The sequence below is a fragment of the Balaenoptera borealis genome (assembly GCF_965194805.1).
Source record: "Balaenoptera borealis genome assembly, chromosome: 5".
In the NCBI taxonomy this organism is placed as follows: Eukaryota; Metazoa; Chordata; class Mammalia; order Artiodactyla; family Balaenopteridae; genus Balaenoptera; species Balaenoptera borealis.
The window spans coordinates 115,173,585-115,191,101 of record NC_138862.1 but is presented as its reverse complement, the minus strand read 5'-3'; the positions used below and the strand labels follow the sequence as shown (position 1 = coordinate 115,191,101).

General features: G+C 42.4%; 1 protein-coding gene across 3 annotated transcripts in view; it reads left to right on the top strand.

Annotated features, from left to right (window-relative positions):
• MED12L (mediator complex subunit 12L) overlaps positions 1 to 16,947 on the top strand; it is a 317,353-nt gene extending 300,406 nt beyond the window's left edge. For 2 of the 3 annotated variants that reach the window (XM_082394312.1, XM_082394313.1), the window contains 3 exons: positions 1,290 to 1,446; positions 4,164 to 4,241; positions 14,129 to 14,420. In XM_082394312.1, the coding sequence (XP_082250438.1) occupies positions 1,290 to 1,446; positions 4,164 to 4,241; positions 14,129 to 14,416 (523 nt within the window). In that variant the 3' untranslated portion in view covers positions 14,417 to 14,420. Of the gene's footprint in view, positions 1 to 1,289; positions 1,447 to 4,163; positions 4,242 to 14,128; positions 14,421 to 16,871 lie in introns of those variants that run through there. The other variant, XM_082394311.1, reaches the window with a different exon arrangement.
• Positions 16,948 to 17,517: the final 570 nt, after the last annotated feature.

The following is a 17,517-nucleotide window of genomic DNA, read 5'->3' as shown; positions in this document are numbered from 1 at the left end:
CTTCAGCAGCATCCAGATTGTGGTTCAAAACAAGCAATGCCCCATCTCGTTTATTCCGTTCAAGTCCCTTATTGTTTGACTCACATCTCCCATAGCATTTGTGTAATATTTTTCAGTGATACCACTATGTTAGCTCCAATGTTCTTTTTTTCCTCCTCTTTTAAAAAGGTTTTTTGGCAATAAATATCTAAGATTAAAAATTGTTGATTATCCTTAGCAGTGCCTTACTAGAATATGTTGATCGGAGCCACAAAGCCTGTGATTGCAATACTCGTTGTGCACGGTGCCCATAACACTTTTGTTACATATCTTAGTGTCTACCTTTTCCACCTCAGGAATGGCTGGCAAAACCGGATCATGAAAGACTCTTACTCAGTTTTTGCTTTAATTGGATCTTGTAGACGTAGTATATAGTGTATAACTGCACTGTCCATTATAGCAGCTACCAGCCACGTGGGCTATTTAAATTTAGACTAATTAAAGTTAAGTTAAAGCTCCTCAGTTCTCTGTTGCGCTAGTCACATTTCAAGTGTTCATTAATCACGTGTGGCCAGCAGGGCCAGCTTCAAAGGTGTGTGACCTGCGCAGTCACATAGGGCGCTGTGTTCAGAAGACCTGCATGGTTGATTGTAATGCTCTATTGTCACCCGCTCGAAATTCTTACTGATTTTTGATCAGAGAGCCCTGCATTCTTGCTTTGCACTGAGACCCAGAAATGATACAGCTGGTCCTGGTGGCCAGTGGCTATCTTATTGGACAGCACAGGTGGAGACATTTCGGTCACAGTAGAAAGTTCTGTTGGATGGCGTTGGTCTAGGAGAACTCAGTTTCATGCAGATTGCTGCACTACAGCGAACAGCAGCTGGACTCCCGTGTGTTACCGTCAAAGATTGCAGGTCAACTCTTAAGTAATCACTGTTTGGAAAGTTGGCAAGGTTGTTGGTAACACATTTGGGAAAATAAATGAATTTGGAAAACATGCATCATGCTTCTTATTTGTCTAATAAGTGGCAGCATAGCATATCGCCTAAGAACTTGAACTTCAGAGCCCCGAAGTTCTGGGTTTAAATCCCACCTGTGCCATTTGCTGTCTGAATACCTGTGATACCATGTGTCCCTGGGAATCTAGGTTACCTTAACCACTGGTCTTTATTGCATTTGCATTGGACAAAGTGATTATTGAACATGATGGTTTTTCTTTGTGAGTGTGTGCAATGTGCCAGTGGCACTGAGTATAAACATTTGACAGTATGCTTGGGCCTGAAAACAAGTTCTTTATTCTTGACCAGACTGAACCATCAGTCGCTTCAGCAGAGCCCTCTGGTGGGTGGAGGACTCGATGCGGTGCTGACTTCCGTGCATCCAAACCTTCCCGCGGTGTCCCTGTCTCAGGACCCAGTGAGGCCCAGACAGCCACAGGTGCGACAGCAGCAGAGGCTTCTCCAGGTATGGAGCTGGGAGCGAGTGCAGTGTGTGTGGGGTCCTCAGTGGTCATAGGAAATAACAGACACTTCAGACCTTAATTGCCAAATTCCAGGGAATCTTGTGTATTTGACACTGGGACCTCACTGGTGTAATTTCGTTCCAGTTCGGCAGGGGTCTTCCTTTCTCTGTGCATCTACCAGGTCGTGGACAGAAGAGTACATTTTGCAGACCATCCTTGCCCTTTCACAAAGGTTCGGGAGGGTAGCTGGATGCCTTTGTCTTAAGAGTGTAAGCCTCAGCTTCCTCAGTCACTGTTTAACTAGAAGCCATGCAATTTGAGTTCAAAATTTCTTATATGTGTATTTTTTAGAAACAGTCGAGCCGTCCAGAGTTTTTGTTCAGATTTCTAGAGGGGTCTGTAATCCAAAAAATGTTCTGTTTAACACCTCTAGTCTGATTGGGCTGTGAAGTTGGAGTTATGTAGGTAGGATACTTCAAAGGGATATTTCATCCTGTCTCTGGTAGAATCCAGAGAGCTGTCCTTCACTTATTTGTCATAAATATTTGAGTCTCCTAGATAAAGGACTCCTCCCCTTAACACATTCTGGCTTCTCCCTCCCTTGTTTAGGGAATATAGGCTGTTATGTTTATCTGTTCCATTTGCCTTTATTATTAGCAAGCGTACCCTGTGTTGTTGGGTTAGAAATTGCCTGATGAGTCTGGACAGTGGACTCTAATCTTACCAACAATCCAACTTGAGATGCACTGTCCTTTTATGTATTTCTAAGAAAGGATAAGAAAGCAACACCAAGAATGGGAACTATAGTAGAACTGGGGTACCCAAGGGCTATACTCTTTGTATGAGGTCAATGAGAAATAAACCTGTCATGCAGAAAGGGACAGCAAAGGAACTTGCATGTCTCAACCTTGACATTGGTGGTGGGAGGAAAATATTTGAACCATTAGCTCAAGTGGGTTTGAGGTCTGAATTCAGTGTGACCCAAAAAATTCTGGTTGGCAGTACCAACACTTTGACAGACCAAAGCCACCACAAATCTTCAACAAAACTGGGCTTCACAGTTATAAGATGCCATGAATTGCATCCCAGTTTTTGCCTGTTAAAATGTGGAAAAAACTGTATCACAAAATTGAAAAACATATGGTAATTGGTTTGGGGGGGGAGTGTGGCCTATAGATGGCCAATCCCACTCATTGCATATATATAATCTCCAGCGTGGTCAAAACCCCTCTAATCCTTAATTTTGTCATAAATAAAATGGAACTAATTATAGTGCCCACCTCTTAAATGTGTAGTGAAAACTAAATATGAAAATGCAAGTGAAGCACCCATTTGGTAATATTACCATTATTATGACTATTAATACTCACAGTGATATTTTCTTAAAATAATTTTTTTCCCAAGTGCTAAGTATATGTTTCAGAATTTTTTAGGACTGATATTTATATTTCTCTGTTTTAAAATTTCTCATTTCCAGATCACTGAGTAAAGTTATTACATTATTTTTTTATCTACCACTTCCTATCTTACACTAGCATTTTTTTAAAGCTGCAAATTTTGAAAACCTTCCTTATTGGTTAACGTGTACCTTTTATCCCAGTTAACACGGTATGTCCTTCTGATGATTTTTTCATTACCAACACATTCCTGGGAGATAAGGAAAAATGATTTGCTTCTGCATCCAAATTATACTTACTCCTTTTTTGGTGACTGACTACCTCCATAAAGGAACAGATTAATAATTACAAAGTTGGGGTGACTTTTCCTGAAAGGGTTCACAGAGAGCCCAGTGGATAATTGGCTTCCTATTGCAGTCTCTGTGTTTCTGGTCCAACTTGCATTGTTCGTGTTGGGAGTGGCCTGCCCAGACCTCAGCTAGGATTCCAAATCCATGACCCTTGTCCCTTAGTGAAAAATGCCTTCTGGCAATAACTATTGATTACCTTGCCCTAAAGAAGACAAAGAATTTGAGGGACAGTATGCAAACCAAGTTGGAAAAATGCAGAGGCCGAAAAGAAGTCTGGTGCTGTCATCCTCAAGATGAAGCGTTTGGGTGGAGGAGACTTTAAAGGTCATTGAGACAAACCACCCCTTAATATTTTCCTCTCCTCTGTGATGTTCCCCCTGGTGGACGTCTAGTCTGTGTTTCTTTTGCGACTTGGAAGTGTTTTCCAAGATCCATGTATTTGAGCCAGCGTTCACGGACACAATTTATGATTTTATGCCGGTAATTTAGGCCAGAACTTCTCACGTCTACATCTTCCTTTAAAAAAAAAAAAAAAAAAAAAATCTAAATTCAAGAGTTCCTCTGGGTACCATAGGGAACGAAAAGATAACTAACTAGCGAGCAGTCCTTGCCTCCCCTGATAGCGTAAGGTGGAATGAAATATGTGGAAGGGCAAATGGTATGAGAGGAATTAAGACAGTGAGTCCAAAGCATGTCCCTGGATAGTGTAGGGTGGTTCACACTGTGGACGCTGTGACTAGCAAAGAAGAGAGCCTTGGGGTTGCAGTAGTCTGGAAGCACACGGTGGACCAGATTTAGGTCTTGCCCTTGAAGGAGGAACGATGTTTGGGAAGACAAAGACGGAGGAGGCAGGTGTGTGTCATCCTCGTTGGAGCAGACTAATTAGATCAGAGGCGTATGGGGGGAGGGAACTGGAGTGACGGACGTTAACCTCCTACTTTCACATGTATGATTCTTTTTCTTTCTTTCCAGATGCAGCAGCCTCGGCAGTCCTCGCAGCCCCAGGGTCAGACCCTCGGTCTCCAAACCATGCAGCCCCAGCAGCCTCTGGTAAGGCCCGGTGTTCTGAAACCAAACATGTGGGTTTCTTCTTCCTTTTTCCCTTTTTTTTTTTTTTTTTTTTTTTTTTGGTGGTGGTCTTTAAAAGCAGATTGCATTTTTCATGTCCCGTAAGATCGTTAAGAACTGAAAAAGCGTAAATATACCCTAGCCGTTTCTCCCCAGCACTTCATCAGAGTAGGGTTGTGTTACTGTTGTAGTCAGTATATTTGTTTTCCTAGAAGGTATAAATAAATATTTGGGGTTCAGTAGGTTATGTAATTTTTCCTCTTTAAATTTCTTCAGACTTTTCCGTTCCGTGGGCTAAATATTTATATTGAGAAACCAAGGTTTATTCTAAACAGTGTTAAAATGATAACTTAGTATGGATATGTTTAGAAGATCATCTTAACTTGGCTTTGAGTTTTCACTATAATCCCAAAGAAGCATGAGAGTACTTTCTAAAATATTACCTTTACTGATGTAAAAGAAACTCCGAGTTTAGCCGGTTAGCATTTGCTGCAAGAATTTTCATGTAATTCGTTTCATATAATTTCATGAAATTTTCATGTAATCTTATAATTTGCTTCTATAGCTTGTAAATCAAATTTCGAAATGTTATATGCATAGTACCAATCAACGTGGTCCAAGCCTCAGTACTTTTTACTTTTGCTAGTGCCATATCCCTTCTTTATTACTTACCTGCTACTTGTCTTTAAATTGCCTCTTTTCCTATTTCCTTAAATGAATGTTTTCTAAAAAGAAGCATTTGATCCCTACTCTCAGTGGTAGTGGTCACATCACTTGTCACACACTGGAAATATCTGTAAAAATAAATACCGACTCTGCAGGGAGCTCAGCGACATGAGTTGAGTGAGTACCACCCCTAAGACGAACGGTGTTAACTGCATGTGTCTCACACTTTGGAAAATACTGACGTAGACTCTTTCCAGGACAGGATTTGAAAGATAGATGGTTTTTCAATTTGTAGTAAAGAAGGAACGGTATGGCCAGGGCTATAGTATATTAGTAGGGATAGAGTAGAGTTAGGTGGTAAAGGGCTGAGAATGCCCAAAAAGGACTGGAATAGGACGCCTTGAGGATATTGTATAAGCCTCTGCCTTGGCCATTTTGATCTTCCTTTTTAAGGAAATTCTTCCTTATCATGAAATGTAATCGTTATTTTGGGTAGGGTAAAAAAATAAACGTGATTCTATCACAAAGTTAAATTTACAGGACTAGGGTAGAAGTTGCCTTCAAACTTCTTCGTTACGATTGGAAGCAGAGGGTCAGCTTATACAGAACTGAGATGAGACGCTGACCCCATGCTCCACTAGAACTAAGCAGCATTTAGTATCTTTCTACTCTTCTAATAGTTTCATAAATATTTAATAACTTTTGGTGTGTAGCGAGTATATATCGCACATTCAGTTTTGACTTCTAAGACAGTATTGACATGTTTTAATGCAGTAGGTTGTATTTCCCTCACTGGCTTGAGACACTTCCATCCCAGAGACTGAGCAGGTCAGTCAGGTCAGGCTCATGATTGTTTCCCAGTGTATTCATAGGAAAGTAGTTCCAGAGAAACAAAGACCTTCATTCACAGTAATCTTAATGGATAGGAAAATGCACACTAGGCTTTTTACGGCATTTTTATTTCTTTTAAGCCGAAATTTTTAAATAGCTACCTTGAGAAGCATAGTGTCTTATTTTGATATTTAGAGCAATGTATTATAATCTAGGCAGCAGCTATTTGTACAAAGGCAGGCATGTTGTACGTTGTATAAGTCTTAAGATGGGCTAATTTATCACTTAGAGTAATAGATTTCAGGTAATTTCAGAATTAGAAGTTATAGGGATGGTCAGTGATCTTGGATTTTTGTATTATCATAATTCTTCTTTATTTTGCATACTTTTATTACAGCATACTTATTTATATATCCTTTTAGTCCACTTGTTTGTTATTTTGAACAGCTGTGAAGTCAGTCCATTGTCTTGCTCTGCTATTACTTGTTTAACCACCCCACCTACTGTTGAACATTTAGATTGTTTCCAGTTGCAAAAATAGTGCTGCTGGGGATATTTTGATATGTATTCTATTGCTCTTTTTTTTTCTGTATTCTCACAATAAAAGAAAATAGAAGTATAAGAAAAAAGTTCTAATTGTATATCTTCAGAAGAGCAATACCACACAGCCTCAGCAATATTAACAAAAATATTTCTTTTTTATCATTAGGTACTGTTCCTTTTCTTATTAGTTCTACTAAGATTTATTATAGATGTTATAAATATATTTATTATGAACATCTCCAGCAGATCCAGTTTTTGTTACTGGCCAGTGTTCTTCCTTCCCTGTTTGTTTCTCTGCTGGAGACTGGGGTGGTGAGCCGGCTGTTGAAGAGACGCCAGCTCTGATTCATTCACAGCTGCCCTTCACGCAGTCTCAAGGGAGAAGGGATGGTGCTAACACAGCCACCGCCTTCCTCATGACTTGCCCTCCTGCTATCTGGTGACATTCACAAGTTGACAAGTGCTTACTCAGTATGTACAGCGGAGGCTGGCCCTCTGCCCAAGGTCATGGAGCACAGCGGTGACATGCCAGGCTCGCTTCCTGCCACCAGATGGCTTAGAATCAGCGGAAGCTGTCACATGGAAAGTAGTAGAAGCATTAGCGAGGTTGTACTTGTTTGCCAGGGCTGCCGTAACGAGGTCCCACAAAGTGTGTGGCTTAAACAATCAGAAATGCATGGTCTCACAGTTCTGGAGGCTAGAAGTCCAAGATCTGGGTGTCGGCAGAGCTGGTTTCTTCTGAGAGCCCTGAGACACACCTCTCCCCTAGCTTCTGGTGGTTTACTGGCAACCTTTGGCACTCCTCAGCCCGTAGACACATCACCTGATCTTTCCCATCATCCTCTCCTGACATTCTCCCTGTATATGTGTTTGTGTCCAAATTTCCCTTTTTTTATGAGCACACCAGTCATCAGGTCTAATCCTAGTGACCTCGCTTTAAGTTGACTACCTCTGTAAAGACTGCCTCCAAATAAAGTCACTTTCTGAGGTACTGACAGGACGCCAACATATCTTTTGCAGGGCGGGGGGACATAATTTAACGCATAACAGAGGTCAAGAGGAATATGAGAAGTTTGGGAAGCTTTGGAGGAGGAGGTTGAATGCAGGGGACCTCGAAAGCCATTTGCAGTTGATTCACTGCTTTTTGACTAGTCCCTTGTCAGTCTGTTTCCTTGTTGACAGCAGCAGCTGGGCCTTGTGGGACCGAGATCATCAACACCCCTATAGGCAGGTTGGTCACTGCTATGAAAAGTGTACCTAAGTGACAAAACTAACTTAGAACAGAAGCTAGTGCTTTTTCAGAAGCGGTCATCAAAAACACAGAGAGAACTTCTCTGTGAAGAAAAAGAAAGTGTAAGAAAAGCCCGTGCTTCCAAATTAAATCTGGAGTTGTCATTTGCTTACTTAAGTCACTTATCTTCTGTGAAGGAAGAGCATCTAGAAAGAGAATGGGTGCCCTTGCTGGAGAATTATATTTGGCATCTCCAGCTTTGGTCTAAATTATGGTTCTTGACTTGAAAAATACTTTTAAAGCTCATGAGTTGTTGCGATTAAATTGACTCAACTATGTTAGCAGGTCACGATTTTTTCTTTAAAGCTGCTTCCAGCTTTTAAGAAAATGATGTTTACACCATCCTGCTCTGTCATAGCTTTTCATTGTAAACTTAGGGTGCCCTAGTTGGGTGACCTGGAAAACATGCTAACAGAAAGCTTTAGAAAGTTGGCTTTTTAAATTGACTGATCCTTGTGTCAGTATCATATTATATTGAACATATACTTTAAAAAATTTGCATAATAGCAGCAATAGTTACTTAAATAATTGCATTAACTTTTAGTCAAAGATGGGGTGGAATTGTCATATAATCTTCCTCAAGGAATTCATATGTTCCAGTCAGAGAAATTGAGAAATTTTTCAAGATGCCTCTGGAATTCAGAATTAGCCACAAAATCTTATTCTCCTTTTCAAATGGAAGAAATTCGGTCCATAGAACTTTATTGAGCCAGGTTGCCTTCCTTTGCATGAATTTGGAAATTTTTTTTTTCTTTTTTGAAGAGAAAAGAGAAGTAGTATTTATGGAAGGAGGTTGGGGAAGACATTCTTGGGAGATTTGTGGTAACAGGCCAGATACTTTTGATTCCCCCCCCCCGCCCCCACTAAATACTATGTGCAGATGAAAAAAGAAAAAAAAAGGCTCAGTTGAAGTTGCTAGTTAACTTGCAAATGAATGCATACTAAATACTCTGAAATCTACCAGCCGCTGGTCTCTCTGAGTGTGGCCTCCAGAGCACGTGTCCTTCTGTCCAGGCCCTCAGTGGAGGGGCCTGGGCAGTGCTACAGTCTATTGTGCTAAAGCCGATACGGATGAAGATTTGTGTTCTGTCCATCAGAGGAACGCGGATCTGTCTGTGCAACCTGTCAATCGGCAGTGCGGGTTTAAACTAAATGTTGCCTTGGTACTTTGTTCCTTTGCTTACTGTTAGTGTGGTCACAGGTGTCAGGACACAGCGGCAGGAGGCAAGGACTGTGTTTACTCACTTTGGTGTCTCTGGAATCCAGAAAAGTACCTGGATTTGGATAACTCATTTGTTGGATGTCATGGCAATGAAGGAAAAAACCCCACCCATTATCCATATGCAAAGGAAAACACAGTTCAGAGGGTGAGATGTCTACACAAGCTCTGAGGCAGCTAAAGGTCCATCACTAACTGAATCAGCCCTGCTGCTGCTGATGGTGATTAGTCAGTGTCTGCTTCTGCTGCTGGAAGGATGAGCCCCCGTAAGTCAGCTATTCTGAGACAAAAAAGATTCAGTGACATTTATTTAAATAGAAATGATTTGTTAGTGATGCAGTTTTACCTTAGTAATGATTGAGTAGAAAAGTTAAGTGTTTCTTGAATAAATGTGTTGTCACAACAGGGACTGGTCAAAATACATCAAATACATTTTTAAATGACTTTTTCAGTTCAGCAGAGAATGGTTTGCTGGAGAGTGACTGTGCCACCTTGGCTGGTGTGTGACTGGCGTTGCTGAGCTCTGTGTTTTGCGCTTGCAGCTGAAGCCCAGGACAGCTCCTGCCTCCGAGAAGCCCAAAACCCAGAACCCTAGAGAGAGAGAGAGGCAATTGTCCTGTTATACCATATTTCATAATAAAGGCATCTACACAGTGCTGAGGGTGCAGTGATTCACTCTTCAAATGCCTGAGGGAGTCACTGAGTGCTTGAGCTGATCTTTGAAGGAGGAGTAAGAGTTTTAGGAGTGGGTAGGGTAGGGTTAAGGGGAAGGAAGGGTGTTTCAGGAGGAGGGATTAACATCTGCAAAGGTACAGGGGTAAGAGAAACTGGGACCATCTCCTGTATGGAGAGAGTCCAGAAAAATCGTTCCCTCTTCATTTATCGCACTTAAGCAGGGAAGATTCAACATACACAGATTGTGGTTTTTCGGGCCTCTAGTAAACCTCAATTGACCTATTTATTGACCTGTTTTGATAAATTAAAAGTTTCAACTGCAACAACAGGGATGATGATTCCAGAATCTAGCCAAGCATCAGACCAGCTGGGGGAACCATTTAAAAATACAGATTTCCAGCACATTGGCCCCAGAAATTCTAATTCAGGGGCAAATGTGCTGGAGCAGCCTAGGAGGAACCTAGGAAGATGACTCTTTGAATTTCCCCTGGTGGTTTTGTGATTCCTTAGCCACTCATTACATATTAACAGAAATAAAATTGTTATGAAAAGTAGGCCTATTTATCAAAATAAAAACTTAGAAGAATGACATTGTTTTACATTTTTGAAGCTTTCTTTGACGTCTGAGTTAATAGAAGACATTCAGTTTGTTGTGATATCACACACTGTGTAGCAGCTGGAAAACTGCATTGTATACAACCGAGAGAATGAAAGTGAAAAAAGTAAATAATGTCTTAATATTACTGTGAAAATGGTTTTGACCTTGCAGATACCCCAGTAGACTCTTGGGGTCCCCCAGGCATATTATGTCTTAAGGCCATCCAGCAGACCACCCATCACTCCCCTCGCCACCCCCCATCACACACACACACAAGCTTCCCCGGGCACCTAGTTACTACCTTGACTCCTCAAAATGAGGAATCTGACAAGATCACTACAGTGTTTTGTTCTATAAATTACTCTGAAGCAGACTTTAAATGAACATAAAGAAGGCAGCTAAGTATTTGTTGAATAAATAAATGTTAAATATTTATGCACTGTGTACCTTTAATCAGCTGATAAATTAAGATTAGATGTCTTTGCAGCCAACCATTTAGAAAATCTGATTATTTTCAAATAAATTAATATTTGGAAGCTAAAAGTTCTAACTAAGGATAGCACTGGATCATGGTTATTGAGCTCTGAATCCAGAAAGCTGTCTGAATTCCAGCCCCAATACTTAAAACAGGGATCATGGGCAAGTGACAGAAACCCTCAGAGCCTCAGTTTCTTCATCTGAAAGTGAGAATAACAGCAGTAAATGTTCACAATCCCTTATATTTATTTCCGAAATTCAGACACATCTAAAAATGGAAATTTTCTTTGAAATTTCACTGAACAGGCAAACCTGGCCTGAATTCCTTTGGTAGGAAAAGCTCACCTGAATGGACTTGAAGCACTTTTCATTTATTTTACCTGATCGGACTATTTGTGTATTTTCCTGCAGAAATTAGTATGTTTGATTATGGAGTACTTTGTAGACCTTGATTAGTCTGTGTATTATGAATGTTTCATAGTTAAGTCAGATAGGTACTGAATTCCAAAACACATCTGCCCCAAGGACTTCAGATGAGAGACTTAGGATAGGTCTTACCACATCAGGATTAAATGGGCTAATGTATACTTATAATGTCTAGAACACTGCCTAGTACCTAGCACCATATTAGGTTTTGTTAAATAAGTAGGGTGATATTTCCATACAGATTGCCAATAAACCCATGAAAGAATGCTCAACATCACTAATCATTAGAGAAATGCAAATCAAAACTACAATGAGGTATCACCTCACACCAGTCAGAATGGCCATCATCAAAAAATCTCCAAACAATAAATGCTGGAGAGGGTATGGTGAAAAAGGAACCCTCCTGCACTGTTGGTTGGAATGTAAATTGATACGGCCACTATGGAGAACAGTATGGAGGTTCCTTAAAAAACTAAAAATAGAACTACCGTACAACCCAGCAATCCCACTCCTGGGCATATACCCTGAGAAAACCATAATTCAAAAAGAGTCATGTACCAAAATGTTCATTGCTGCTCTATTTACAATAGCCAGGACATGGAAGCAACCTAAGTGTCCACTGACAGATGAATGGATAAAGAAGATGTGGCACATATATACAATGGAATATTACTCAGCCATGAAAAGAAACGAAACTGAGTTATTTGTAATGAGGTGGATGGACCCAGAGTCTGTCATACAGAGTGAAGTAAGTCAGAAAGAGAAAAACAAATACCGTATGCTAACACATATACATGGAATCTAAAAAAAAGAAAGAAAGAAAGAAAAAAAATGGTTCTGAAGAACCTAGGGGCAGGACAGGAATAAAGACACAGACGTAGAGAATGGACTTGAGGACACGGGGAGGGGGAAGGGTAAGCTGAGACGAAGTGAGAGAGTGGCATGGACTTATATATATATACTACCAAATGTAAAATAGATAGCTAGTGGGAAGCAGCCGCATAGCACAGGGAGATCAGCTCGGTGCTTTGTGACCGCCTAGAGGGGTGGGAGGGAGACGCAAGAGGGGGAGATATGGGGATATATGTATATGTATAGCTGATTAACTTTGTTATAAAGCAGAGACTAACACACCATTGTAAAGCAATTATACTCCAATAAAGATGTTAAAAAAAAAAAAAATAGGGTGATATTTCCAAATAAGTGTGGAAACCCCTGAATAGAAAAGAAAGCTCTTCTTATTTTACTAACATTTCCACATCAATGAAAGATGAGTTTTTGTTCTCTTTTTTCCTCTTGAGTTGGGCAATAGGAAAAAAAAAAAATGGAAAAGTGCTATTTTCCTGCTTTGTATCAGAGAAAATAGTAACTTTGGCGGAAGTGTACCTTCCTTGTTATTTGGAAATTGAAGGCACTTTAGAATTAGTCATTCTGTTCATTTTTATTGAGCACCTACTATGTGCCTGGCAAGCTGGATACTAGGGCTACATAAGGGAATAAGCCCAAGTCTATCCTGCAGTCACCCATAGTCTAGTGGGAGAGAAATAGTTGAGCCAGTGGTCATGCCAAATACTCGGTTTTAAAAGAATTAACCCGGGAATGCCTTCTAATTTAGGATTGCCAAATAAAAGACAGGACTCCCAATTAGTTTGAGTTGCAGGTGAACAATGATTAACTCTTTCGTAGAATTATGTCCCAAATATTGCATGGGACATACTTATACTAAATGCAGTATTTGTCCTATGCAATATTTGGGACGTACTTAGAACCAAAAAATTATTTATCGTTTATCTGAAATTCACATTTAAGGACATTCTGTATTTTCATTTGCTAAATCTAGCAACCCTACCTACGGTCCTGGGCTATTTTCAGCCATATTGGCAAGCTCTGAGTAGGAAACAGATATTGCACTCATATTGGGTAATTGAGTTTGTAAAAGAAGACTATTTATAGAGGTATGGGCAGGGTTAAAGGACACTAAGGATGATAAAACAGCCGGGGCTGGAAGCAGTTACTACCCCCAGGTCCCAGAGGGGCAAGAAGGAAAGAAACAGAGAGGGCCGCTGACAGGCGCCATGGCCATCCCAGGGTGAGATGCGTTCCACCAGCACAGACCCAGTAGGAAGGAAATTGGCAAAAAAAAAAAAAAAAAAACCCCAAAACCTTACTCTGCTCCCTCCCGACTTCACTCTGCTCCTGTCCTGCAATCTTGGGAGTGCCCTGCCCTCACTAGAGGCCGGGAGGCCAGGGGGCTGGCACTCCATACCCAGGTGGGTAGGGGATGGGCCTATGGAGGTAAGTTAATTCATTCCGATGTGTATCTGATTAAGATATCCTTGCATCAGAACACATCCTTTGCTACGACAGTAATAAGCCAGGGGGAAAGAAGGTGGGGAGGGACAGAAAGGAAAAAAGAAAAGGAAGAATAGAGTGACAGTCTGAAATTTGAAGGTCAAGGAAAAAAGTGAATCAGCACTATGAATGATTTTAATCAAAGGTAATTTTGTTTCTGCCAAATAGGTTCTTTTTCCCCTCCTTGGAATAACGATCTCGATTTCTTGTATCAACTTAATGGCTAGAACCAGGGCCCTCGGGCCCTCATATTATGCCGGCACGTGTACGACCCTGGAAGCCAGCACCTCCTTAACGTGTGGTCCTCGGTGCCTCACCGGGCTCGCCCCCGCCCGACCTTCATCCTCCGTCAGGCAGGAGGGCACAGTCCCAGATGAGTCCAGGCCCCTGCCCTCCTCACCACACTCTTGTCTCCATTCGCCCAAGGCCAGGCCTGTGGTGCTTGACCCAATCCTCCCACCAGACAGCTTTCAGTTTGCTGATGCAAATGGTTTGTAACATGGTGATACCAACTAGCCAACTGGTGAAGGCTGAGGTAACAAGGGTATGTGAACCACTGGGCATGGCTGGGCTCCTTCCTCAGGGCTCTCCCAGCAAAGGCTAGGTCACCACCCGGAGACGGGTTTTGGAATGCATGGGGCACTTTCAGGTAATGCCCAGGTGTCCACCAGGCTTGGCTGAAGGTCCGTGTCCGCGCACTGGGCGTGGTCCTGCGCAGGGCTTCAAAGCGTGCTGCAGACCTGCTCTCGTCTGTGCTGAGCGCTGATTTCCCTCCTTTCTCTGGGTTACAGTTTCCCAGGCAAGGCTTGCAGCAGACGCAGCAACAGCAGCAGACGGCCGCTCTGGTGCGGCAGCTCCAGAAGCAGCTTTCCAGTAAGTACCTTCCGTCCGGAACAGATGGCTCCCGGGACGTGAAAAACAAACCAGTGAGCAAAACACAGGTGGCAGTTCCTCAAAAACGGCCAGCACACTGTCTTCCTTGGTGCCGTTTTCGTGTGCGTTTTAGTCCAGGCCCTTCTCATTTTGTTCGTGTTGGTTTGAATGCTTCTTTTCCGGAAAAGCCCCAGTCTTTTCCTTGAGTTCAGCGAGGATGTTTTCCTGTTGCTTCTCTTTGAATCTGGGAATGTTTCTTTCCAGCTGGGGTCCCTGTGGAACGGCAGGTGCTTTTCTTATAAAGCTAGATGTCCCAGAGAGCAACTCTGGGCTGATACCCTCCAGTGTACGATGGAGGAGGTGCCCGCCCCACCCCCAAGACTCAGATACGGAGAGGCCAGCACCAGACCTATCCCCTGGTCACTAGGGCCATGACCGCTCTTACCACGGCACCCCCCTGCCCTTCCTGATAGCGACTAAGAGAAATCAAGACCCATAACGCGGCAGGCGGCGTCGCAGGACAGCGTTTCTCCCCGGTTCATCTTGCTGCTGTGCCGGCGTGCTACCTTTCTAGGGCGCATGCCGCCAACCATTCCATCAGACCTCATCCCGGTGCCAGCAGCCGGCTCCCGTGAATCCAGTCGCCCTGTGCTGGAGTCACGGGATGGGCAAGTCTTCTAGAAATGGGAGCGAGGCCCCTGTGATACAAAGAATATTGGCCTGGAAGTCAGGAGACCTAAATTCTGCTCTATCACCATTATCTGGATCATGCAGTTTTTCATCCATACAGCGAGCAGGGAGACTAGCGATTTCTCGATTCTGTGCTTCTGAGGTACAGAGCGACGAGCAGCGAGTTCTGAAGGCAGTGAGTGGTGTGGCTCTGGTGGGATATTGTAGGGAAGAGGGCCAGCTGATGACTGAGAGGGGCAGCTTGGCTCTAGTCTTAATGTCCTGGCTGGCTGCTGCCCGTGTGCTTTCCTGGGCAGAGGGGGCACCTCTCCTAGACCCTGTGTCTCTCTGAGGGCATAACCAAGGTCTGTTGTTGTTGTTTTCCTTTAAAAATATTTCCCTCAGTTAAATCATGTCAGTCTTTTCCAACAACTGTTCCATCGGTGTGGTCTGTTAAACACATGTGTGGTTAAAATTTCACTGTGTTTCATCAGCTCCAGAGTTCACTTTTTTTTTTAAATTTATTTATTTATTTATTTTTGGCTGCACTGGGTCTTCACTGCTGCACGTGGGCTTTCCCTAGCTGCGGCGAGCGGGGGCTACTCTTCGTTGTGGCTCGCGGGCTCTAGGCACGCAGGCTCAGTAGTTGTGATGCACGGGCTTAGTTGCTCCGCGGCATGTGGGATCTTCCCGGACCGGGGCTCGAACCCGTGTCCCCTGCATTGGCAGGTGGATTCTTAACCACTGTGCCACCAGGGAAGCCCCCAGAGTTCACATTTTTGCACGGCTAAAGAGAGAATATAATTTTAAGGTGGAGACAACATGTTATATTTTAATTTTTTTTTCTAGTGATTGGAGGTATGTACCTACGATTTTTATGGAGTAGCACCTATCTGGGGAGCATACTCTTGGTTCCTATTTCCAAGGGCTCACAGAATGCAGTTTTTGTTTTTGTTTTTTTTGGGGGGGAGGGTTTTGCCGTCATTTCTGGAGCACTTTCTTGGACCCATGACTTTACATGTATTAATTCACTTGATTCCTAAACCACCTCATGTGACAAGGTATCATTGCTATTCCCGTATTACAGACGAGGAAGCAACTAAAGAACAGGGACATTTTCTCGTTTGCCCAAGGTTACTCGGCTAGCAGCTGGGACTAAAACTCAGACTATCTCCTTCCAGAGCCCACCTCTTAACCACAACATATATTCTGATGCCTGACATGAGCAGTGATGCCGGCCTCCTTTGTTGAATAAGGGCAACTAAGCTGAGCTGCCCACTGCACAGCTCCAGCCGGCTGCATTTATGCCATAATCCGTGTGAATGGGGCCTTCGGATTTGAATAGTCCCACCAGAGTTCTGCAAGCAGTAGCTATTTCTAAGCCTGTGTCATTTTTTTGAACCTACTCACTGTTCTTTATCTGTCCAGATGTGCATATAGACACATGTGCACATAAACACATGTGCACAGGCACACACTCGCGTCACACACACAGCCTGTCTCTCCCATGCATACACTCTTGCACGGTTCTCTCTGATGTATCCATGGCCATTTGCAGAAAATTGCCCCTTTCAAGCTACTTCTCTCTCACCTATTATAACGTCAGTGTTAAAGTAGAATCTCTGATGTGCTTTTATAAAGTTTCCAGAACTTTTCATGTTCTATGATACTTACAGTCCTTTTTTATGTTAGTATTGAGATGTTTCTTAGCTCAGGGATACAGACTTTTGACGAGCCAATGACCCTCATCCCAAGGCCTCTTGCTGGCCGTTGTGGGACTCTGACGTAGAGGTGGCCCCTCTGCGGAATGAATTCAGCAGTGGTATTAAGACCTGGGCCGCACAGGTGTCTGGGCTAGTGTTATACTGCCTGACCAGTCAGTCTGCTTTCAGTATCAGCCTCAGGGATAGAGGAACAGTGACAAGAGCGTGCCATCGATCTGTGGCATCATTTTGCATCTGCAATTTTATTGGAGTTTCTTTTTCTCATTAGGTAACCAGCCACAGCAAGGAGTGACTCCCTACGGGCACCCTTCACACTTCTGAGTCTGGAAGAGAACAAAGACATGAAGTTTTTCGTTTGCACTGAAAAATAGAAAATCACATTTAATGCATTAGTCATCTTTAGAAATGTCCCTTTGTTCTTTCATTTCTTTGGCGTTTTCCAATATTTTACGCTATATTTCATACCAAGGTGTTTAAACAAAAAGTAAAGGAAAAGGTGTGGTTTGGTTTTGTTTCATTCAATTTGAAAGTAGGTTTAAAAATGTGGATCATGTGGGCCTAACTCCAGGAAGAGTTTGGTAGCAGACCTTTTGAAATTGGTGCTTTTATTGAATCTCGTAGTTATAGAAAGAATGGATTATGGTGGATTTAAAATATTTATGTATTCATTAATGATGAAGTTTGGTTTTTTTGTTTTTTGGGTTTTTTTTTTTGTTTTGTGGGGTTTTTTTGCAAACTGTGCCGGACCAAACTACTGATTTGAAAGGCATGTCAGATCTTGACAGGAGAGCAACCCATTTATTCTGCATTCACCTCTGGTGGCGAGATGGACATTTATTTGCATCGCTCTAATTTGAAATGTTTGTAATTTCTTAAGCACTTTATGAACTTTGTTCTTATTTATGTAGGATTTT